This window comes from Anas platyrhynchos, chromosome 5, assembly GCF_047663525.1.
Source record: "Anas platyrhynchos isolate ZD024472 breed Pekin duck chromosome 5, IASCAAS_PekinDuck_T2T, whole genome shotgun sequence".
Classification (NCBI taxonomy): domain Eukaryota; kingdom Metazoa; phylum Chordata; class Aves; order Anseriformes; family Anatidae; genus Anas; species Anas platyrhynchos.
In genome coordinates, this window is record NC_092591.1 from 61764718 (window position 1) to 61791183 (window position 26466).

The window sequence follows — 26466 nt, forward strand, 5'->3', positions numbered from 1 at the left end:
ACAAGATATCTGAATTACCAATCAGAAGTTTGCTGAAAACAGAGCTGTAATTATCAATGTTCTCCCTCGAGGTTCAACAATTTGATAACACTGTTTTTTTGTAGACTAACCTGTGCCTCGTGTGTGAAAACCAGCTCTATCAACTGGCCAAAATACTGAGCAACAGTAGTGAGCGTTTCATTAACGCAGGATTTCATGGACCTCAGCATCTGTTCATCCTCAGTTTGTACACACCTAAAAAGAATGGGAAAGGGAAGAAATGACGGAAAACAAGATCCAATTGTTTTACAAACAAAGCAATTGTTTTAAGCTGATTGTCACAGGTGAGCTATCTGTGCTGTAACAGCACATTAAAAACATGGATGTAACAAGGATCCAGTTGTTCACAGGAGTACATCATCTTTTTGCCATTAGCATCACACCAGAATATCAAAGCTTTGTCTGCACATGGTAAGCATAACACCAAAGGTCAGTGTTGGACAGTAATGACTGACACAGACTGCACGCCAAATTTTGCTGCAGATGCTGTGTTTATACCAGTGTAACTCTGCTGTTTTCCACTGATGCTTTTTGTTACAGTCGCTCTAGAGTGCCTGCATTTCAGCTGCAGCTGTGCATATCCATATTTCCTGATGATAAAAGTGCGTGTTATATATATATATATTTTTTTATTTATTTATTTTATTTTATTTTTTTGTCCTAGTATAATGAAAGCAGGATAAGGGCACAAAATGAATGCATGTCCAGAATAATGACTAGAGATAATTTAAAGAACAGATTCAAAAGTTAAGCCTTCTAAGAACAAAGATGACACACAGCAAGTTTACAGAGCTGGTGTCACTATCCTGTTAACCAATGATACTTGCCAACTGAAGAAACACGATAAAGATGGAAAACATTACACAATTCAAATTAATTAACTAGTGTTTCCACACACAAATACATTACTTTAAATTGTCAAAACATATTACACCTTAGCAAGCCACTAATGGAAGATACAGATTGGTTGATCAGTGCTTCCATCTACACAGTATGTTCCCTTCTATAGGTTGCCTGTATTTCACCTACCTATATTAACATTTTCAAACAGAAAAGGAGGGAAAGGGTTAATGGAGACAGACACTACGGGACTGGGGATCTCATTAAATGTATGTGTAGAATATAAAAGCAAAGTTTGAGCTGTGTGAGTTTGAGAAAAAATAAATATTCCTTGCTTATAATTAGATGGTGTCTTTTTCATTTTTTAGTGTCAGAATTCCAGCATGCATGGAGCTAAGTAAACCAATAAATTCAACTTAAAGGAACGCATATTTTTGTGATTTTGTGGGTTTGATTTACTAAGGTGGGTATTCGCACAGAGGTACATTTTTATGATAATCTCACACTAAATTTTTCATGGAAGCTGAAATCTTGGTTCCACAGAACTCAATGGGAGTTTTGTCTCAAAAAAGAAACAGACTTTCTCCCTTAATGCCTAAAAGCTCTGAAAAAACCTCTCTCACAGTGTTATATTTATGCCATGCTCCTAGTACAACAGCAGATTCCATCTTTCATGAGGATACATTTTAGATAAAAGCAGTTCACTTCACACACTGGGGGCTAACACAAACTCTTTCAGAATTGCAGTTCAAATGTTTGAAGATTTTGCTGGATTTGTACTTCCCATTATTATTCTATGTAATAATAAAAAAGCAAAATGAATATTTCAAACAATAAAAATAATAAATAAATTACCTTTCTGTAAATGCTGTAAATTCTGAACACTTGTCTATTAAAAGTTTTTCCAACTGCAGAGAGAGAAAAGGTTATTTTAAGTAACAATACATATTTGCTTTTTAAAAATAAATAATGCTTGTTCATGATAATTAGGTAAAAACCCTTTAATTATTTAATTAATTTCAGTCTTCAGGCATTTAATTATTTCAGTCTGGTGGTCACTGAAAACTAAATTTTCTTCAGCAAAATTTGTCAATATTATCAGCACTCAGAATCAGGCCTATGACAAAATAGGATCCATAATGAGTCAAAAATGCTTCCATAGACAAAAGAAATTTAAACATCTTCAGCAAGAGGTGTTGTGTGTAAGAATTTCTTACCAATTGTTTAAAGAAAGTTGCAGTTATTACAATTTAAAAAAATAAACAAGACAGAAGACAAGTAAGGCATTACTACCTGGTGCATTTCTTCTGAAGAACTTCTTGTAAATGTGTTGTACTCATTTATCATGGAACGTACATGACAATTGACTCTTACTGTCATGCTGTGGACTCTTTGCCATCTGTTCTTCTCTAGTTTTTGAGCAATCCTGGTCAACTCTGTGCTTATGATCCAAGCTCTTTTTAACAGCAGCTGCAAGTTATTGCATGTGCTATACTGTGAGGAAAGGATGAGTTCATTTTGTTCATCCTTCTCAATGCTGATCGGTTTGGACTGGAGAATACACATGCATTCACAATCTGTCATCAGCTTCAAATCTTCCATCCATCGCTGAACAGAGTCCACCTGAATTAAATGCATGCTAGATAGTAAAGAAAGGAGGAAGAATAAGGTGAAACAAAGTGATCCTTAGAGTAATGATCAGCAATAAAATACTAGTACATCTAACTATCAGGTTGCATTTGACTGACAAAAAGCAACAGATTGAGCAAACGATTTGCTTGTAGTATAACACAGAACCATGCTTTGCATTCTATTCCAAAGAAAAACTTTGTGTTTCTGATCACCTTTACATCACACACCATGCTACAAAATTATTAGAGAAAAATGAGCAGAGAACAGAGATGACTAAGCAGAAGTTTAGATTGTAGTTTGGGGAGAAAACAGTTCTACAGTTTCTTGTAAATTCAAAGTTTGATACAACGAAGTAGCAATGTTCTGAGCATGTTTGCTTACTACTTATGGGACTGTTAACATTTTCTAGATATTTCACCTGTTACTTTCTCACTGAACAGGCAAGTTTTACCTTGCAGCATCTTTTCAAAGCCCTTTACATCCACTCTGACACAGCCAAACCAAGAGAGCTAATGATGCTGTCAGCAATATTGGTTTCTGCCATAACATAATCCCTTAAACCTCAGCTGAACTCTACTTCCCAACCAGTCCTTTATCTTTCCCTGTGCTTCTCACTGCTGTCTGTACAATGTGCACATTTAACTACCAAAGCACATTTTTGCACTAAAGCAAACATGCTGTGAAACAATGAGGCTGAAAGAACTCAGGTATACCCTGACACAAGGCAACGAGCCTGCATTTTGTGCACTTGCACCCTCTGGCAGGGATGCAATTAGCAAAGTGTGGTACTCTAGGCAGCAGTAGTACTGAGCTTGTCTTTATGACTGTTCCCAAATTCCCCAGAGCCTCAATGCAAGCACTCTGATCCCTTTGCCTCCCTGGCAATTTGCCTTCTCTGTCAAAGGCCTGGCTGGTTCCTCACTGCCTTTTGCAGAAGGCCTGGGAGCCTGCACTTGTGCAGCTGTGTATTTTGACTCTCACCTACCACACCTAAGGCTGGAACTCCACTTCCTTTTGTGGAAGAAAGCTCCCCAAAGAAAGAGCATCACCTCTGCCAAGGCATTCCACCCGACCCTTGCTTTCAAACCTAGGACAGAACACTCTCCATGTCCAGAAATCAGTCTTTTTTTTTTTTCCAGGTTTAACAGTAGGACCAGATTTTTTCAGTTTGTTTTCCCCTTCCCAATCCTCAAAAGAGTGTATATATTAACCTTGTATTTAATATATATGTGTAAACATGGAAAAGGCACATTTAATACATTTCTAATATAAATAGTAGATATATAAAAACTGAATAAATACACCATTGTATAGAGCTAAGGGGAAAAGATGAGTTTTTAAGAAAAAAATTAATTTATTTTCAAATTTCTTGAATTTTCCTCATCTTCAACCAAAAGCTTAAAAGATGCTCTATATGTTGGTCGCGGGAATCAGGATAAATGAATGATACCATGACGATATCACAGGTCATGCTAACTTTTTTGATCTTGCAACAGGCAAGACTGATTTCATCAATATCTGTCCCCCAGTGGGCCCAAAATATACCTTCTCAATACTATATCACTCACCCATAAAAGCATAGCAGGAGGCCAAGAGTTTGATAATCACTGCAAGTCTCTATGGTATAGGAAATTGATTTTGTACATCTAAAATAGTTTCCACAGAATTAATAAACAATCATGACTAGTGGATGTAACGTTAGTATGCAAAAAAAAAATCACAAAAAGAGCACTTCACTAATGGAGAATTTCAGATTTCTGAGCTGCAACAAATAAAAAAAATATCAATTTTCATCAGCTGCATATTTAGCTTTAATTTTCTGATAGCCCTTCTCAATATGAAAGCCTTGAAATTTTTATTATCTCTTCCTCAGGTGAAAGACGGATTACTAATAAAGGAGCCTGGGAAGTGGTCACTGCACCGAGCCTGACTGAGTTTAAGAAGAGATTGGACTGTGCACTTAGTCACATGGTCTGAACTTTTGGGTAAACCTGTGCGGTGTCAAGAGTTGGACTTGATGATCCTTAAGGGTCCCTTCCAACTCAGGATATTCTATGATTCTATGATTCCAAAGAAGTGAAGACGAACGGTAACGAAGAAATGAACTTAAGTGCAAGCAGAAGAGACTGGGCTCAATTACTTTGTCCAAATTTCTGTTGATATCATACAGCTAAATCTGGCATTGTGGTGGAGTACTGTCTACCTTCTGACATGTGCTGGAGTTTTTCCAAGATGCTACATCAGAAAGAACAAAAAGTTTGTATTATAGCTTCCATTCTTTTAGTCTGGACAGGGACTTATTGCACTCAGCCCCACAGCACTAATGCTGTGTGCTGTTATAAAGGCACATAAAGCCCTACTGTTAGGGCAAAATCAACAACTGCACTAGCCAAACTAAGGAAGACTACGCAGAAAGCCTTTTCAACTACTGTGCTGAACATCAGATGAATTCAAGAAATCCCCTTCCATACCAATAAGGTAATACTGCACAAATTATCAAAATTTATTATATGCATATGGAGTCTCACCTCAAGTATAATTTAAAATAAATCAACAACAAACAAGATACAAGAGATCAGTTGCATTGATTCAATCCGCCTTTCACCACACATGATGAATCTACTTTAAATTTTAAACTTTCCAAACTACCACTATTTAAGGTGTTTATTTACTCAGTTTTGAACATTGTGTAGTTGCATTTTATCTTCAATTGTGGCTCACATTTTTCTTGCTGTGCGTATTCTCCCTATTGCCTTTTTGAATGTGAAGCAAGGTTTCCTAATAGACAAAAAAAAAAAAACTTTAGAACTTTGAAACCATGATTTATATTGACATGCACTCTTTGCACGCAGTACAGGATAAACTCACTTGACAGAGTAATGTATTTTTCATTTGTAAAGTACATTATGATAATTGATTAAATCTGTTTAGTGAGCACAGAAACTCCTACATTATGTTTACATGGCGAAAAATGCTCAAATAGGTTAGTCAGATAAAACAAGAAATAGAATCATAGAATCTAGAATATCATAAAATATAGCTCATGTTTTCTTTAATCTCAAAAGGAAATCTTTACTCCAACAAGAAAAAAAAAGAAGGATTATAAACTGTACAAAAAAAAGATTTAGAAAAAAACTCTCGAATTTGCAGATTATCTTTTGTATATTAAAATAAGGAAAGCAAAATACGTGATCATTCCTAATTACCTTTCAAAAATCATATTCCAAACTGCATTTACTGATAGAAACTTACTACTTGCTTTCAGCTATCTCGTCTCCCATTACTGAAAAAAATATTATGCCTAAAAAATAAAAACAGCCATAATGGGTCAGACCAAAAATCTGTCTAGCCCATTATCCTGCTCCCAACACAGCCATTAGCAGATGCATAAGGAAAGATTACAAGAGGCATGGCAGGAGCTGAGCAACCCCTCCTTCCCATCTTCTGGCAATTAGTGGTTCAGGAACTTCCTAAGCCAAAATACATGTCTGAGCAGGATGTTTTCACAATTCATGAAACAAAAGTAGCCATTAATCCCTTTTTGAACTCAGTTAAACTTTTGGCCTTCACAGCATCTAGGGGCAGCGTCTCACAGTGTTTGATTATGTTTTGTGTGAAAAAGTGTTTCTTATTGTTTTAAACTAACTGCCTGGGGATATTAACACAAGCTCTTTAGTTCTTGTAAGCAAAGAAATACTGAAAGACAGCTCCGCATTCACTTTCTTTGTGTAATTCATTATTTTGTTTGCCCTACCATATCTCCTGAGTTCTCATTTTCAAGCTAGAGAAATTCAGTTTATCTAGTCTGTCACCATACAGAAGTGACTTCGCACATCTGATCAGCTGTTTACCCTTTCCCATATTTTCTAAAACCATTGCTAGCTATCCTATGCCCTTACAAGATGAGACGGCAAGAACAGCACACGATATCCAAAATTCAGGTACATCAGATTTATACACATGAATCACATTTTCTGTGAATTCTTGTTTTCCAAGAATTCCCAAAATTACATTTCTCTTTTACGTGTTTCAAGAGAGCTGTTTCATTTTTTATCTTCCAGAAAAAAACTACTACTTTTCATTTAGAATCTTTTTTTTTTTTCACTATTGGAAAAGTTAGTTCTTCTGTATGTATGATGAAAGAGGTGGTTTTTGAGTTCCCTTCTCCTAGCATGCACTATGTTCATTAACATTTAATTTGATGAGGCATTTTATGTTTTAGTGACTCAATATTGACAGATACTTCAGTGATTTTGTAGTTGCAGTTATTTTGAATTAACCTGAATGATTTTGCATCAGCTGAAGTGGTGTTGATGCAAAATACAACTACTACTGTTTTCCAGGTGGTTAACAAATAAGTTGAACAATATTGGTTCAAGCATAGGGACCTCACTGGTGTGATTTTGTCCAGTTCTGTTTTATTAATCGCCAGTAGTTGGTTACCTGACAGAGACCTTCATGTTTATGGATGATTCCCCACCAGTTTGAATTTCTGGATTCAGTATGCCATGGCATATTGACAAAAAAGCAATTTATCTAGAGTCTACATTAAAGAAGCAGCATTTCATGTAAAAATAGCAGTAAAAATAATTCAGTGCAAAATAAAAAGTCAAAAGAGTCTCCAGCATTTCTTAAAGTCATTCTGTTTTAATTGAGGTTGTAAAACAGTTGATGAAGTTTCCAAGACCATTCAACTGAATTTGAGCACCTACCAATTTGAATACTCTGAATTCTAGTGTCCCTGCCAAAGAAAGTCTTTTTTAAATTGTATTATTTTGACAAAACCATTTGGCATCACAGGCTGAAATAATCTTAGAACAGCACATTAAAAGATGTTGCTTCAACAGACACTCAGACCTTGTTTCATACAGACACTTCTACACTATGGAACACAGTGCAGACATCCTGGAGAAAGGCTTACTGAAAAAAATTCATCTTACATTTTTAAGACATATGTTATATTCAGAGTTTTGTTACCAACACTTCTTTTTCCATCTTCTTTTATCTAGCAAGTAGTTCATTAACTAATGAATCACAGGATCTCTAGGATAGGCCAAGCAACCTGATAGGTGGCAACACTCCCTATGTTATGCTGGTGCTACATGAATACAAGAGTGAAGAAATAACAACTAGATCACTTGTGTAAAATTTCCAGCTTGGGACTTTCTACTGGCAGCACATACTCTTTTTTAAATTGCAAATGTTATAATGAAAAAGAGTTATGCCTCCATTTTAATGCTGAATTTCAGTAAGTACTGAAGTTTCATGTTTTATAACTATGTGGAAGCCTAAACTGATCAATCCACGTGAATAATTCCCATGTCTGTTATATTTATAAAGAGGAAAGGCTTCTGCTGTGTGGAATTATGTTTTTTTGAGGCTTCTTAGTCTTTTTATCCATTTTTACCTGTTATGACAGATTTATTACCAATCCTAATGATAGCATTTACTACAGCTTCCAGATAAGCCTACAGTGAATCAATGCCAAGTCTTACAACTGTGCTCAAATTTATTATTCTAATTAGCAGTAGGTAATTAATTGGCAACAAACAACTTCTTGAATGGATTTAGCCCCCTCTTTGAACATAATTCACCTCTAATTTTTTTCTAATTCATCTGTTCAAAATTATTCATAGGTACCCAATATACCCAGGGCCAGTGTCTACATTAATATAATAGACAGCAGAACTCAACTATCAGCGGAAGGATTTAATGAAGAGCCTTAGAGAAGGCTCTTATTTATCCTCAAGTTGCTTTATGCTATTAATTGCATAAAAGAGCCTTGTAGATCCATGATATATTTGCACTGATTTTAGCAAAATTTCATATAGCTAGAGAGCTAACTTAAGTGATATTGAATAGCTTTGGGGCAGCTTATAGTCAGGTTCCTGATTTTTAAGTGAAAACTCTTGCTTTGCAGATCATACCTAAAGAAGTCTATGAATATTTGACATTTGTAATTGACGTGGCAAGCTAAAGAATTAGCCAAATGATTCCCCTTGATTTGACTTTTTCTAGTAAAACATCAGCGACCCAACTTCACTAGGACAAAAGTTGGGTTTAGTATGCATTATTTAAACCCTCAGAAAACAGAAAAAAGCAAGGTCATCCCTAGTCTTAAAAAAAAAAAAAGTTAATAGGTTGTATTAGTCATATTTTAATTAGCCTCAACAATTAGTCAACCATTACAGTTATGGAAGTTAAGAATTTCCCCAGATGAAGTCTCTAACTGATAAGGCAAACTATAACCCTCAAAACATTACTCAAAACAAAAGAGTTTAAGTGTTGTAGTCAGCCAAACACCCTGAACTGTATTCTAGAAAACAGAACTCTTAGTGTGCATTGATCACCCTTCCACCTCTGTTTAATTTAGGAGTAGGTTTAAACCACAAAGAAGTGCAGCAGAATTTAATGGAAGATTTAATGCATTACCACTAGGAGGTTCAGGAAGCAGGATGCCAATGAGCAGGATTATATTGCTAACAAAACCAGAATTACTCAAAGATCACAAATAAAATACAAATTTCTCACGATAATGATAAAAAATTAACTGTTTTGTTGACCGAGGACACAACAACACTTCTGTTTTTTGTTGTTGTTGTTTGTTTTAATAACTGATGCCCACAATCTTTTTCACCTGACCTGAAACCAGCAATGGTCCCCTTGTCATTTACTGAAACTTCAATGCAACCAAATTCAGTTTGGCATCTGTGCTCTGGGATGGAGTTACTGAAACCACCAGCCTCCTTGAAGTCGGCGCTACTACAGTGAAAACATGTTAAAACCACAAAAAGCTTGTGCCTTGATAGGCATCCATCCAATTTCTGCAGGGAAATTAAATGCAGACCAGTCTGTGAAACTTAGAACTAAACAACTGTGGTCAGACTGCTGCATTCTGTGAAATCTTGTGCATCCACAAATATGGAAGAAACGTCTATAAGGAAAGTAAAAATACTATAAATACTTTTAATATATTAGGCATGGTGTATGGCTTCATCGCACCTAATTAAAAGGCCACATAAATCATTCAGTGTTAAGTGCTGCACGAATGTTCCTCTCAGATCTTTATGCCTTTCTGAGAAATCCTCACTGTAAGTTGTCCCCCTAAAAATGTCTGGAAATTTTATACTATCCCAGAATTACTGGCACACTATAGAACATATGGAAGACATGATATAAAATCACAGACTAATTCAGCTTGCTAATTAGGTTATGTAAAATCTAGGTTAAACTTATCAAATGTTAATTTTCTTCACACAGAAGAAAATCTTCACTTTCCTTCACTTCCTACAGCTTAGGTAGGGCCAGGTCTTTTCCAGCCTCCATCAACTGAATGGATAGTCAGAAGGCAAAAGGACAAATTCAGCCTGGTTTGAGGCATTTTCACGTTGTGACTGGTACATCACATTGTTAAAACAGCAGCTGTCTCAACAAGCACTTAAGCCACTGAGTTTGCAGAATATAAAGACAGCAATTAATGAGGGTAGGATTTCCTGACAGAATGGAAGGAAATGTTAAATAAAACATGCTTTCAGCAGCTTAACAATAGTATAAGGCTACAGCTTGCAGGCAAAAGCTGAACAAACACTATACAAATATTGTCACGATCACCAACTAAGTCGATACATCTGTTCAATTTATATTTGCATAACATGACTATTTGAAATGAAAATGATTGCATTTGTGATGCTATTCTTGGATCAGCTCCCAATGGTTTTTAATATTCACAGAATATCAGTGTGAGACAGGCTTTATAAATAAATTAGTAAAACAACCAGCTAACCAAGATTTGTGCAAGATATTAGTTCTCTTGTTCAGCTTGCTACCTGATCATTTGTTCTACCCTGAGAAAGGGGATTCCCTTCCTTGCCCAGGCAAATTGTTCTCTGATGGGCTGGATGAAGTAGCCCTTCCCTCCATCTGAGGTGAGGTCATGAAATAAGAAACTATTCTCCACTGTTCAGACAAAAGCAGTGCTGAAGCGGCAAGATCCTACCACTTCTGTTCTCAAATGACAGCCTGGGTCTTGCAAAAACAGAGTTATAGTTTTTCAAGGGGAGGGGGAAGTATCTGAGCTGAGAGGTCTTAACTTTGTATAAAATGCCTAAATCCATGACTTTGTATTGTATTTAGCCCAATATATGCCGAAGAGCATAGCCTGATGGAATATCACAAGGCAGCTCTACCTAAAACATTTCTGCAGGTGTTCACAACACCAAGTGTGATTGTGTGACTGAACTGTGTTGGTAATCTCAAAGGGATGTTGTCCTCCATGTGCATTCACATTGTTATTGTACTCAGACTACTTGCTGTCTGAGTAAAAAGTTCTAACTGCCACAAATAGCTCAGGGGGTGTTCCTGCACTGCGAGACAGGAGAGAAATGTCAACAAGGCCACCAGCAGGAGAGAAATGCTCATTGAGTTCATCCTAGTTCACTGCTTCCTGATGCTCAAGCTACACTTGTAATCACAGAGGTCAGTGTTCTTCACAGCTTTTTAAGAACAATATGCTCAGAGAGGAGTCCTTGTAAACACCTAGCAGGGATGGAGAAATAGAAATAAAAGAGGGGGAGAGAAACAACACTGGAAATAATTTAGGGCCACAGACCATGGGAATGCTCAATCACAAGCAAGGACTAATTTGGAGACTAACATGAGAGTTCAGGAAAGTAGAGTCAGTGCCTCACTGAACAACTGAACATTTATTTTTTTCAAGTCTGCCTTAATTTGTAGTTTAATAACAAACAGTACCACTCACTGTGCTTTTTTCAAAGGAGTTATGACATGCATTATGAGCAGTACCATTAGCTTTTCACCTTTTGCTATTTACTCACTTAAGGTCCTAACCCTACTGATTAAATAAAGCCTGGATTACTTAATGAAGGAAGCAACAACCATTTTACAGGGAGTTATGAGATCAGTATCACTCAGGAGACTGCAGAAATTTGGGGACACTCAGTCACATCTATTGCACAGCAGCTCCTGCTCAAACTGTCATAAAAGGAGTAAGAAAAAAAGCACAGCCAACACCAGGTATCCAGGAGTCATATTAGAACATTAACTCTTCAACAGACAAACTAAAAAGATGAAAACTAGCAACAGTTTCATAAATACTTGACAGAGATGACAAAAATTCTTTAAGCAGTCTCAGTCAAAGAAAGCAGTTTCTAATCAAATCCAATATTTATGCTTAATAATATTTATTTGTTTTTTTCTGATCAAATCTAATATTCATGCTTATATGTTTCTGTAGAAACCGAGGATTTGAAATTTGGATCTTAGGTCATCATAGCCACTTGGCTGGTAATTTGTCCATAAATGGTTTAAAAAAAAAAAAAATCAACTCAATAGTTTATCGTGAGCTCAAAAATGTTCTATTAAATGGTTATACTAGAATCTCACTGCTCTAATGGTTAGAAATTTCTTGCTTCTGATATGAATTTCTTAATAGTCATTTAATGCCTATTTAGTTTCATCTTTCATTTTAAGAATTTATCTCCCAATGCATTTCTAGAAAAGAAAAAAAATCCTTCTCAGCTTGTTTTGCAAGAGTTGAAAAGCAAGATTCTTAGGTTCCTTTTGTCTATTTGCGCTCCCCTTTCTCCAGACTCCCTGGTAGGTCTATAGCTGCTGCAAATTTTTTTTTTTTTTACTGCAAGACTTGATATCGTTCCTGACATCAAATGAAGTCTCATAGTAACTTGCACAGTGGCATTAATACACCCCTATCTCAAACACAAATCTCTCTTTACACAGCCCAGGACTGATCTTGCTGCCCTACTCACTACATCTTACTGGCAAATGCTGTCACAGGCATCTTATCAACTAGCATACGTTTGTTTTTTTTTGTTGTTTTGTGTTTTTTTTTTGTTTTTGTTTTTTTTTTTTGTTTGTTTGTTTTTTTGTTTGTTTTTTTTAAGCTCTCCATTGAATAAGTTACAAATTGTTGCAGACTTTCTTATTGAGTCCCTCAATGCAAAACCTTGAGATTTCAACTACTCGTCCTTTTTCTATTATCCCTGGCCTCAAGATCTTCTTTTTCCAGACAAAAGGCTGATGATCTGTGCTAGCAATACTCCAAAATTTAAGCTACAGCAAATTGTGTCACTTGTGAAATGAAACAAATAAAAACAGGTATGAAGACCAATATTTGAAGTCTACTTCTCTCCTCTCAGAAACAACCTTACAGTTACTCCTTCTCATTTCACCTTTTGCCTAATAGCTACTGCTTGCTGTATTTACAAGTAAATTGTCATGCACATAATCTCCAATGAATTGCCTTTGTTAAAAGGGAAAACAGAAAATAAGGTTACCTTATGAGATAATAAAAGGTTATTCCGTACATTCTATCTTTGGCAGGTTCATGTTCTGGCATCCCATTTCCCTATTAATCCCAAATCTTTTGGTAATATCTGCTAGCATTTTTCCCCTGAATTTCTCCTCTTTTCCATTCCAGCAGCCTCTTGCTCTTCCTTTCCTGGCTCCCTAGACACAAGACTGTTTTCCCGATTTCTACTTGGAGGCACAACAAAATTTTGCTAGCTAGTAGTTCAGCACCTTAAATAGTCATCTCCTGTCTCATGGGGATTGAGTTGTGTTTTGCTTCTCTCAGGTATTTCAATTTTCTTCCTACACATTTAACAGTCAAAGATAGATTGTTAGTGTTCCTGTCTGCACTGAAAATTTAGTTTTTGTTCATCTGGAGTACTTTTTTTATTCTGCATTTAGTATCTACTCCTTATTAACAACGTGAAGGAAGCATTTCTTACTTTCTTCTTTTTTAATTTGTGCTTATTGAATTTAGGTATTATTCAAATACATTAAATTGCTTTTCTGAACAAAAGTCTTACTGAAAAAAAGTGTAACTAGCATTATACACTGGATTAAATCACCTCTAAATCACCTCTTAAAAGACTGTTTACCAAAGCTAGATCTTCTGTGCTAGTGTCCCTACCTGGACCAGCCTTATGCTCCAGCCTGGAATAAAACATCAATAACTGTACGTGTGCATGGCACACTCCTCTTCTGTGCATGCTACCTCCCTCCCAAACTACAGATTATGTTTTAGGTTGTGATCTAATCTGAAGAGACCCCATTTTACTCTTGCCTTTTGAATGTGCTTCAAAATTCTGATTTCTTTCCTTTCCCTCATTCTGCTGATACTAATACTTCATTTTTTCTGCTTACACATTCACCACCCTGTTGCCAGACTCTTGAGCCAAGCAAATGTAGGAGATATTTGTACTCCATTTGCTGTACACAGCCAGAGTTATATTTTGTGATTTAGTTAAAGCTTATGTCACCCTCCAACCACAATAAATTTACTTCGAGGAGCAGAGCAATCTAGTGAATAAACTGTTTGGGTAGAAATTGCAAAAGCAATTACAAAAGCTGGGCTCCACTCTGCTTTTCTACTGATATTCTGACCACTTCTGTCACTTTCTACCAAGGATGTGGTTTTTTTTTTCAGCCAGACTGTCTCTTTTGCTTAGCCTCTGAAGTAACATGTCCTTGCTTTAGCACTGAGTGCTGTGCACAGGATTCTGATCTTGGCTGGAGCTTCCAGGTGCTACCATAACATGCATAAGAGAGGTAGGCAAAATCTAAGCTCTTCTCAAACCTGAGAGGAGTTCTGAAGGCTAAAAGGCAACAGGAAAAAGGAAACGAACAGTTATGTTTACCACCAGAAAGTGGCTTTTGAATGAAGGACAGCAGCTGAAGAGTGAAGAATGCCTGAGCTAGTACAGACTCATTAAAATCTAAAATCCAAAGCAATCAGATTCCAAAACCTGAAAAAGACAGGGGTTCCAAAGGGTTCTTCAAAATGCTGAATGAAGTGAGGAAACAACCACAGCCTGGTTCCCTGGTGAAAGTAAAGATGAGCTGGTAAGGAGTCTTGCAGATTGCTCATTCCTTGAAAGTAAATCATTAGTGAGGACTTTTCACCTTACTGCTTTTCCCAGCGGCTCTGGTAATCTCAGATGTAGAAGAGGAGTAAGCGAGGGAGCAAATCTCGCTGACAAGAGCACCACTGCACAGGTGTCAATCTCCATCTTCAGAAGGGAGCGGGTGAAAAGAATTATGTACCATGGAGGACAGAGACAGGTGGCTTTTACAGGGAGGGAGAGAATATTACAAAAGATTACAAAGAACACAGAAAAAAAAAAGATCTTTTTCTCCCTTTCTTAGTGAGTAGGATGAAGCAGCATATCTATTTATTCCTCTTCATTTAGAGAGAGCAGGCTTTGGGTCACTGACAGTGAAACTCAGGCACAAATGAGCTCTCCATGATTCATAAGGGTATGCAGAGGCTCCACATTCTGGAGTGCATTAAAAACAGAACAATGATGTTTTCCAGAGGGGGGAAAAAACATGGTTCTGATATTACTGCATAAAAGTCAATTATCCCTTCTTAATTATTTATTTAGTATTAATGAACTCTTACTAGCCACAAAAGGAACATGGGAAAGGGCTAACTGGGGAAAAAAAAAAAAAAAAAAAAAAAAACTAGTGAACTTGAACATGGGATTGCTGTTATTGTTTTGCAGTAATCTATCCCAGATTCAGCAAATTATCCTCTCACACCAAATATAAATAAATTAGTATTTTATGTGAGTACAGCGTTCTGCATTAAAAACAATTAAAGGATAAGTGGAACTATGTTGTTGTCCTACTATAATGCTTTATGGTACCTCATAGGGGAGCAAGAAAATTGGATGTGGAAATGTATCAGAAGCAGAAGCAAGGAAATACTCCATAATACAAAGTTTCCTGTAGTCACCAGTCTTGGCTAAAATTTTTTTCATGTAAATTACTGTGGTAACAGAATTTCCTCAAATAGGAAATAAGTGTCTGATAAAAAATGTCTTATTCATTGAAAATTATTTTACTTTCCCTTTCTCTGTTCCTACTATGAGAGTAGTCTTCAGAGGAGGGAAAAAAGTTCTGTGTATTTGTCAAGTGTCTGATTAACAATCCTTCAGTGCTGCCAGCATACAACCAGAAAATAAGGTAACAGACTTCACTGTATAAAGAAGCAAATGCAAATAGATTTACATTTAGAATTTTCTGTGTAATACCTATGTTTTACTGATTTCCAGAGAAAAAGAATATATCAATTTAGTTTTATTAAAGGACTGTCACTTCATAAAAATTTCAAAGCACCTGCTAAGTGGTTTCTCAAAGCTGTCAAGTAGGGGGTGCTTTTCTAACTGAGACAAATCAGGATGGAAATTCAGAGTTAACTCTGCACATCACTAACTGCAAGGAAAAGTCTATGAAATTCAGATTCCAGTTTTCCCTCTGCCACCTGTTTCCAGAAGGACTCAATACCCTCAGTTCCATATCCTAAGTTTTAAACCATCTGAAACAGGATCAGAAGTATGCATGTCTAACCTAGAGATATGCAGTTTCTCTCTCCAGCATCCCCTTCCTACAAAAGTTTCATGTAACTAAACTCATTATTACACTGGGCTATAATGAAAAATTATCCATAAAAAGCAAGAAACTGAACCTTCATCCTCTAATCACAAGAGAAGAACTAATTATGCAATTCCCATTTTGTAAAAGATATGGCATTTCTCTTGGAAGTTTTCCAATAATTAATCATTCAAATAGATGTGCCCTTCAAAAGCCACTGACAGGTATCTGTGTCCTGTTACCAATGAAACAGGCGTTAAGAAAAAAAAAAGAAATAATACAAGCAGGGGCCCTTGCTGTCCTGCTTCTTAAAATTGCTATATACAAAATGTACAGAAAACTTGGTTCTAGTGGACAACAGAAATCAAGTGTCAATGAACTTATTTAAGGCGAGTCAAAAGAAACAGGAATTAGTAAAAGCGTAATAGAAGCTGCACACTGAACAGTAATAGCTTGCTATCACTTCCCAACCTTTAAATTACATTCTATTGTCTATGTAAAAGTAGTTAAAAGAAAAATCAATGTTACGTGCTGCAACCCCTTACTCCTATGATTGAGTCAGCAAAAACAGCAATAAGTATCTTCTGTCTGTATTTTGCCAGATGTGTACTGACAGTAAAAGTAGCGGGCTTACATTTCCTTCTCTTTTCTATACCCACCTTTTCTCATTACCTTGACCCTTCAGGCATCTGACCTGAACTCAGAAGTTTTGAAAATGTGAAATACTCCAGGCTGCACTATTGAAACTGTGGTAGAATGGGGATAGACGAGCAACACTGATACACTTGTCAGTGATTCTCCTGAGACCTGGGAGGGATGGGACAAAGTCTTTTTCCTATATTCAGGGAACATCACCCTGGTCTCACTGCACTCCTGATCTGTTAAGTGTGGTTGGGTTTTCCATCAAGTATAACCTTGCTGCAACTAGTATTTCCTATTCTTTGCAGCTGCCTGGAAAGATGGCTGGTTATAGAATGAGTGAAACTATGACAGAACATATGCCAATGAAATTAACTTCTTACTTGTGTACTTTTTTCCAGATTGTATGTTCACTTGCAGAAGCATAGTTTAAGCCAGATATTGTAATACGTCACGTTAAATGAAGTATTAGACCTAGCACCTGCTGGTCATTTCCTGATGGTCTTATTTGTTGTTTGCCAGGTTTTTGTTTTGTCTTTATGTGGTTTGGTGGTTTGGTTGTGTGTCGGTTTTTGGTTTTGGTCAGATCAGTTTTCAGGTACCAAGCTCAACCTGCAGTCACAGTGATTGAGTATACATACATGCAGCCCATGCCAGTGAAAAACCCACCAGTTAGAATATCACCTGTGCATTAATAATATGCCAAATATCTCCCATATCAGATCACAAAGTGAATCTTTAACATATTTTAACTGCATATTCCATCCTTTAGCTATTCACTATTCTAAAATTAACCTCATACAATAGATGCAGTAGAAGGCGTATTTCTCATGCAACCAGCACTCAGAAGTCCTGTTAATTTGGTGTGCACCTTCAGCTTTTAGAAAAACAAATGTAGTTTTGTTAAATGGTCTTATAGCACCTTCTCATTTCATTTTACTTTATTCACATACCCGAGGATAAATGTTTGTACAAGTCTCTTGTCCTGCTGTTACAGGATATCTTACTCCTGTGTACAGATTTAATTCAATTTTCTACCTTCTCATTCCTGAACATGGAAAACACTGCAGAAAGTTCATGAAGGAGTTCTCTAGGCCATGCTAAATAACCCCTGGATCACACTGTTATTAGCTAGGATACTCTTCAACCACCTGCCTACTCCTCACACAGGTGCCTGAGTGGCAGCATTCTGGGTACCTCAGCTTCACAGGCACCCAGAAAAAAAGAACAGCACGATGGCAAAGATCAGCAGGACACTTCTGCCTATTAGCAAAAAGTTAAACTATTTCTGACATAAAAGAATGCCTGAAATCCTAATGTGTCTCCTCTTATATAACCACAGTAAATTAGCTAATCTGTACTACATTTATCTGCTTGAAGCAGGAAAGCTTGTCCTAACGAGCTGCAGGGATGTACACAGGCCTCTGATGATAATGGGCTGTTTTCACTGTTAAGGCCCTTAGAGATATAAAACGTAACTAAACTCACTTCTGGTTATAAATGACTTAAGGACCTAATTTGAGAAACAGTGCTGCTTCTCAAAGCAGTACATAAGAATGATTGGGGACTATATATAGGTTCAAATAAAACCAAGCTAGTTAATACATGTAGAAAATAAGTACAATTCCTGTATTTATTTATGAAATATTATGCATGTTCCAGCTTATCACTTCAACCTTTCCTGATTTATCTAATGTCTAGGTGATTTTGTTATTTTATATTTATTTATTTTTGCCAAAGGCGTTTCTTTGGAGTATGAAACAGGTAATCAGTCACAAAGTATATGAAAAACGTGAAGGATGACTTCACGTGCTCTTCGTATATGCCTAGATGTAAAAATATTTTTGTAATAACACAGACAAGCATCTATCTACAAACATACATTGAGAGGGGTCTGGCTGAGACACTGAATAAAAGAGTTCTCATGACACCAAGTATATACAAAGCTAACAGAAATGGACAGGCAACCTCCCCTTATAGTTTGGGTTTGGCTGGATAACCTTTGTAAGCAATTCTGAGAAAATTATCAGCTAAAGTGTCAGCAGCAAAAGCACCAGGTGCAAAATGAGAACAGTAGTGAGGTAAAACCTTTCCCTGAGACACCAGAAGAGATGGGAAAATGTAAAAAGAAATAATAACCCTCAGACAATTAATCACTCAAATGCTCACAAAAGATAAAAGCACAGAGGATAAACAGAGTAGCAATAAGTTGTCGGAACATATGGAGCCATTTTATTTCTTCCACATGCAGGTTTAAGAAGCTTTCTAGAACAAGATCCTGCAAGTATTTGGTAGAAGAATATGCTGAAATCAAGTTTTCTATGCTATGGCACTATAAATGGAGTGTGCATACCAAAGGTATATAATGCATATCCATACGTTGCATTAAATTAAAAAGTAGTGTTCACAAAGATAACAGGAGAAATTAGCTTTACTTATCAACTCCTAATGTGGGAAGTTTCTATGAAAAGAATGTTAAAAATGTTTATGAAGAGATACTGCTCTATCATATTTCTCCACTCTGGTAGGTGCACTGGATTATAATAAAGTGGTAAAAAACAGTGCCATATAAATACTGACATTTGAAATCTGGAAGCCTGACTACTTCAAGGTTATTCTTAAGATTGGGCACTCAATTTACACACTTGTGAATGGGCAGCTCTTGACTTCTGCAGGCTGGATATTTGTAATATTCACAAACTCACTGCCACGATGTCATCCTTTATGCCCTGAAGACAGGCCATTACACTTGACTGAAAAATTTAGCCTTACTAATCGGATCTAGGCGAATTAGTTTTGAAAGTGTTTTTTTGTTTGTTTGTTTGTTTTTAAATAAGCTCAAAAATAAAGGTGGAAGTTTCACTTTTCATCAGTGGCACAAAAAAAAAAAAAAAAAAAACTCTAATCTTTGCAACTCTCACTGAAACCACTGGCCCAGAATCCAAGCCTGGTGCATAAACCTGCAGAGAACTACCACTGCCATACTTCAGGTCTTGAAAAACTGGAAAAACAATCTGAATAGATAATCATTAATTGAAATTACTGCTTCCCCATTCCAGTATTTTTCTGTCCTTTGTGTTTTCTTCCCATATTTATCTGATAAATGAATTGACTAACACGTACTACAACAAAATCAGGATTGATCAAAGTTTTTCAAAACAGTCTACAAATACATGAGAAGTATCAGCATAAAAATAAAAATAAAAAAAAGAAAGAAAGAAACGAGTAGAAAGTCTGCTGCAAGCAGGAGATGGAACTATATTTCAAGAGATTCCTTCTAAACTAAATTATTCCTCACTTCTATGGTTTATTCAAATCCAAAATCAAAAACAGGTTAGTCAACAGTCATTCAAACAGTGATTTCACCCATTGAATAAAGACCTTCTTTACATATAAACTTCTCCCCTCAATGCAGATGATACAATAGAGTCCAATCTACAAATCTAATTCCAAGGATAGTCACAAAGTTACACTGGAAAGTGCAGCATCTTGGCTACTTTTTCAATGCTTCTCAGCTATGCCACCATAAGCAAGTAGGTCGAAGTCTGTTGAGCACATCTGAGGCTCTCCTGCCACAGACAGGAGACACTACCACGAGCGACCAGCAGCCACCCTGTTCCTCTGCAGTGTACTGACTCTACTGGCAGGGCTGGCCATTAGGAGACACGAGGCACGTCAAGTTCGCATTTAGCTCTCCAGATTAGCTTTGTGCTCTGAACTCAGAAGACTATTTTTTTAAAAGTGAAAAATTTGATATAATATTCCACTGTGAACATTTGCTTCCTGACTAGTTAGAAACTATGGATTCATAGTCATGTAATGTCCTCTACCTTTAAGCTTACTTATTTATAAACTACAAGTATGCCAGGTGAACTTATCCTACTTGAAAAAATAATTTTTATATTCCATATTCATTGCTGTAGCAATGAAGTAACTTCTGCATGATGCATTTTAAATTTCATCTACAAAGTTAGTTTCAAAATGCTAAGTTAAATTCCAAAATGGAACACTTGCGTATGCACAGCTATCACTGAATAAGAGTTTTGCCCTGCAGCACTTCCTAAAATGGTGCCTTCAACCATCTTGCTATCCATTGAATAACCTCGATCTGTCTTGATACCATTTCCTGGTCCTCCTCTTTCTCTTACAGTATTTTTTTTCCTCATCTTCCCCTTGTTTTACCCCTATCTACTCTTTATTCTGAGTAAAATCCTGCTCCCATTTAAGACAGTGGAAAAACATTTCCATCAGCTTTAATTGGGCAGAATATTACACTCTTGATGTGAATGCTTTCTATTTCCATTGCACTGCAGAATGACTTCAACAATAAAGTATCCACAAAAGGGAAGCTATAGAAATCTCATACCTGAAGCATACTGCATAGTCTATACATGCAACATAAAAGGATTTTCCTCTAAGAAAGTAAAGAAAAGCACATCTATAGTCCTTTAGGATTATTGCCTTAAAATAACATATATATACTTCTTCACATCCAAAATGCTGTAAGGAGCAAAAAGAATCAACTGGCACTGCTAACATTTCAGCTTAATATTAAACTCTTGTATGCATTTTACTCCATCACTCCAAGTCCCTCAGGGTTAATGTGAACTCAGAAAACCAGCCACTAACAGACACCAGCAAATTTAATGAGAGTAGAAATGGGGTCAGACTAGCATATTTCTTAAGATCGCTCTACTATTTGTCAAAAAGGGAAAAAAGGCAAGAAACCATTTACAAAGTTGTAGCATTGCTCTGCTGGCTTTCTTAAATTTGCTCATTACAAGTTACTGAACAACTGATTACAAGATCACCATCCCTAGGCAGCAGTGAACCAGACTGAAACAGACCAGGCAATTAATTAAGGAAGAAATTCCCAGAAAACGTGAACTGAAGTGACAAATACATCGTATTCAACACAATCTGGTACTAGTATTTTGAATAGCTGAGAAGACAAGTAAAATCTAATAAGTAAAATGGTAAAATCTTAAAAATATCCTTAATAGAGCTGTTTTTTTAAAAAATCAGTTTGGAAGGAAACACCTCAGAAGTGAGGAGGTATACATGATTAATCATCATCCTCTGTTATAGCCACTGTTGAAAAGGGTTTAGTGAACTTACATGCCAGGCAACAACCCTATAAAAATGAAGGCAAAATGTTGCACACAGAAGGAACAAGTCAGTCTTTGTGAACAAGCACACTCTGCACATTCACAGAAAGCAGCAGCTATATAGCATTCAACATTAGTGACCGACAACAGTGCAATAGGATGATGCATGCATAATAACAAGGCATATGAGGTCATAACATATCAATTGCTTTGGAATTATCGTTAGAACAGCAACTTGTGGAAATTTGTTAACAAAGGCTTCCTTTGTATTTCACCACCTGAAGTAGAGGAAGATACAGGAGGGCAAAATGCTCAGCCTAAAGTCGAGAAATTAATCAGAGGTACAACCAGGGTAGAATCAGGAAGAATGACGTACAATGCTCAAAATTAAAGCTTCAACAAACCTTACTGTCCTTTTGGAGACAGATGGTAACACTGCCTTTTCTCACAATAAAACAATAGCAAATTCAGTGAATTTCTCGAGCTTTAGAATCCCTTCCTTAGTTTCATCTCTCTTTCAGAGTTGCATGAAAAGGAGGACTATTCCCTTTCCCCCCTTAATTCCCTAAAGAGAGGACTACTTCACCCTTTTTGAGCTCTTTTTGGTTAGCTAAGTAAGGTGAATGTCCTTGGTATCCTCCTAAGTTTGTATTTTACAAGGAAAGATGTCTTGGATATAATGAAGTCAACAGCCAGGACTTCACCCATAATGACCTTCCAGAGCTAACAAGAATAATTCCAGCAACATTATGATGTATATACATTATATACATGACAACAATATGGCCTAGCTGCTTAAATGACAGGCAAAGTATGGCTCTTTATTCTTGCCAGCAGAATAGTAACATCAGAATGCATGATACGCATAAAATTGCATAGAAGGTCAGTCTCAAAACAGTTTTGCAAAATAGATGACTTCCAACCCCATAATGTAAATTGGAAAAAAGAGTCTTCACTGTGATTTGTCAAAGTTTACAAAGACATGGAGAGTAATCAAATCAGAGAGTAGACACTGCACTGTTTTCCCTGTAAGCTGGGTTAAGTTTAATGTTACTTAATTTTGCCTCCCTGAAGACTTGTATTAATGGTAAACTCTTCCATATGTGATAAAACACACTAACAAACAAAAAATAAAGCTTTCCAAGATGCACACCAAGAACTGCAGTCAGTGTAGCGGAAAATCTCTTGATGCAGTTCACAGGGTGTGAGGCACGCTGTGTTCTGGTGGAGCTGTGGGGCAATCAACCAGTTAGTTTTAGTATGAGCTGCCAATGCCAGCATTACCACTTCTGGCTCCTTCCTTCTTACACCCAGGAGACAGTGCAGGAGATCAGCCTCAACCCTTAAGCACAGCATCACTTCCAGGCAGGCAGCAGCGTTGCTCAGTGACTGCATGAGGCCAACTGCAAGCATCAGGCTTGCATGCTGTGGGATGCAGCTCTCTCTTGCTTCCTCCAACTCTTCCTTGTCTTGCATGTCAAAAGATACCAAGTTATCATGATGGTCTGGATCCTTCAGTGCTCTAGTGTCTGTTACTCTGCATCCCTTTCTCCTCCTTAGCCACACAATTGCTAGGAGCAGTTCCTTCTCCACAGCTAATGCACTGGGTTCAGAGGGAGTATGCTTGCAATCCAGGCTTAGTATTCTTTACTGCCAGAAAGCTGACACAAACAATATAGAAAGTCAAGAATGGGGCTCTTACCAGCTACCTGTGGCAGTAGCATTCTAACGTAACACAACATTACTGTCAACAGCATCTCAAAGGAGCTATTTAACTATTACGGTATTTAGTGGGAAAGGGTTAGTTGTTGTTTTTTAAAGTCTTTGTGGCAAGTAGGCAAGACATGACATATGAGTAAGATGCTTGTATTCCTTAAGATGGTACCAAAACCAAACATTTTCCAGTCTGTTTTTACCTTGTCTTTTTTTGTGGGGGAGCAGAGATGAGGGGGAGGGTTGAGGGTGAATAAGAATGTGGGGACACTTCCTGTGAACTAATGAGCAGAATGTTAACGCTACAGTTGTATGAATGTAAAACAACATTATAATAGGCAAGAAATGCTGAAATCCAATTTTGAATTAAAGAACAAAGATAGCAATAGAAATAAAAATATTTTAAGAAAAAAAAAAAAAAAAGAAAATCACAAGCTTCTCACCATACCAGTAATGTACTACAAACTTTCCAGTATCCATCTACATTACTGGAAGACTTCACAAAGCAGACAGCTGTCAAGACCTTAACTCTCAAAATGATGTAGAAACATTTCATAAAGTAAAAGAAATCAAAAGCATTTGAATCAACTAATGTATCATTTACAATGTCAGATTTGTGAACAGGAAAGAAAATCCTACATGCAAAATGAAACTAAAAAAAGGGAAAAAAAGAAACTAGCAAGACCACCTTGTGAAAACAACGTGGGCATCCAACATAGTGGTAGTATATAGGTAAACCGGATAAGTAGCTTTTCTGAAATATGCTACAGAAAAGCAAGAATAATGAAGATTAGAACACAAGTGAATATAACTAACCATAAAAAACATACAAATACTTTGAGAAGGCCTTGTTAGGACCAGGAAAAATTTAGAGTGCTGAAAATCACAAACTGCGGAGTCCAAGCCATAAAACAATGACTAGAATGATGAGTTTTAGGGTCCATAGCTGACAGGATTACTAATCTAATGTCACAATAAAATTCATGAAATACAGTAAAATACAGTCAGAAAGTACCACCTGTGACTGGCAGATAACCTAACACTCAGGCAAGTTCTTTTTCCATTATTTGAAAGACATTAATATGAAGTCTTCTCTGAAAAAGATATCAATTCCCACACACAAGATATTCACCAGGCAGATAGGGTCTGCTATCTCCTCTAATATACAAACAGAGAGTCTCTTCTACAGACTTCCACATTTCAAAATACGCATTCTGAAAATAATCAAACTTATGATAAAGGCTATAGCAGTACTAGTTTGATATCTACACAGTATGCATCACATACTATGAAACATGCTCTTGACCCTGACAAGAGGGATCCAGGCTGAATTCTTAGCTATCATTAAGGATGAAAGATGATGCTTGATCAATTAAAATAAAAAATGCTCCCAACTAACATCAAGCCACAAATACGAAATACCAACATTAATGAAAAAAGGTCTAGTGAGGCAAATTGAATAGATGGTTAAAATTCATCAATTTGTTCACATTTTAAAGTCACCCCAACTTCACAATTATTATAATGGACAAACTCAAATTCCCTTCAGGTTAAAAGCCAAAATTCTTTTGTGACTAATACAGTTCAACATAAAATATTATACGGCATAGCTCTGGGAAGTAATATAATATGTTTCTGCAGCATAATATACAATTAATACAAAGCTGTAGTGATAAAACCATCAGAATGAAAAGGTTAGGAAAAAATCTCCCATTCTGGCAGACTTGCACACCCCAAAAATGCATAAAGTACAAGTGAAGTCCAATTATTTTTATTGCCTGTGAGCTAAACTGCTGACCTACACTTTAACATCCTGAATATAGGAACAGAGATATTTTACCCATGTATTCAAAGAAAAAAACAGTTGAGTTCATATTTTTCCTGAGGGCCACAAAATGATGGCAAATCAATAGTCACTACTTTACTAACACCATCCCTTGAATCCAGTCAACTACCAACACCTGAAAATCCTTCCCAGAAGCAGCATACGGATACACATACCTGTTTTAGCTACTGCCAAAGCCCTGATGGCTGTCAGTTTTGTTACAGGTAGAATAAGACACTAACAACAAAAATACTTACTTCATAGTGAGGCAAAGCTCCCTTTCTGAATCTATACAATTCTTCACTGAATTCTTCGCTAGGGTGACCAAGTAAAATGAAAAGAACACAGGTTTATTAAATGAGTACCTTGAGTATTAAATGAGTACCTTGATCTATGCTATAACTGAATTTATTCCTTGTCACGGGTAGGTAACTTGATAGCATTACTGGCAGAGCACCATCCTCTCTTCTGTAGTATTCTATTCCTACAGCTTGCTAAGTAAAAAAGCTTTTTAAACATTTTCCTGTTCCATAGCAAGCATTACATTCTTGAATGGTCTGTTGTTTTTTTGGGTTTCTTTTGTTTAATTTATGGAGTAGCAATTCATAGAGCCACGTAAGCACAATGAACTTTGAAAACCTTCAACTCTCAGCTCTTGTATCACAAAAAATGTGTACTTGTTCTCTAGAGTTTCTTACAGTGTTTGTCTAAATGCTTTAAAGAGCCATGACATGAGTTCATGACATCATCCAAATAAAAACAATTATAGGGAATGTAGGGTTCAAATTAGTAGGACAAGATCTATGAACAGTAAGTAGCCTAAAAAATGCAAATAGGAAATACAGATGTTGTTTTCCACTTCACGAGAAGTGCTTATCTGACAGGAAGTTCAGTTTGCAGACGTGGGTGGGAAAAGACAAATACAGAACAAGTCCTTTATTATTAGCAGCAGACACTACAGAAAGCCATGGAAAAAAAAGATTTCAGAACTTACTGAAGATGCTTAAGCAGTTTAAGGACATATACAAACACTGATTAGACAAAGCGTTTAGAGTATCTCAATTTAAACAATATTTTATAATTATGAACTTGAGCAGTCTTAAAGTTGTGCATTCTTATAAACAGATTGCTGGTTCTTGAGGAGTCAAGGTGTTATTAAAAGATGGAAAAGTAAGGTGAGTCTTGTGAGGGCTGGCACTAATAACAGAAATGATAAAGTGAAGAAACCATGCAGATTTGCAGCAAGTAGAA

General features: G+C 36.6%; 1 protein-coding gene across 8 annotated transcripts in view; it reads right to left on the reverse strand.

The window, feature by feature from the left end:
• The window catches only part of INSC (INSC spindle orientation adaptor protein), a 134891-nt gene that overhangs the window by 60831 nt on the left and 47594 nt on the right, over nt 1-26466 (reverse strand). For all 8 annotated transcript variants that reach the window (XM_072039333.1, XM_072039331.1, XM_072039332.1 and 5 more), the window contains 3 exons: nt 2173-2518; nt 1735-1787; nt 111-234 (listed from right to left, as the gene is read on the reverse strand). In XM_072039333.1, coding sequence (XP_071895434.1) covers nt 111-234; nt 1735-1787; nt 2173-2518 — 523 coding nt within the window. The remainder of the gene's footprint in view (nt 1-110; nt 235-1734; nt 1788-2172; nt 2519-26466) is intronic.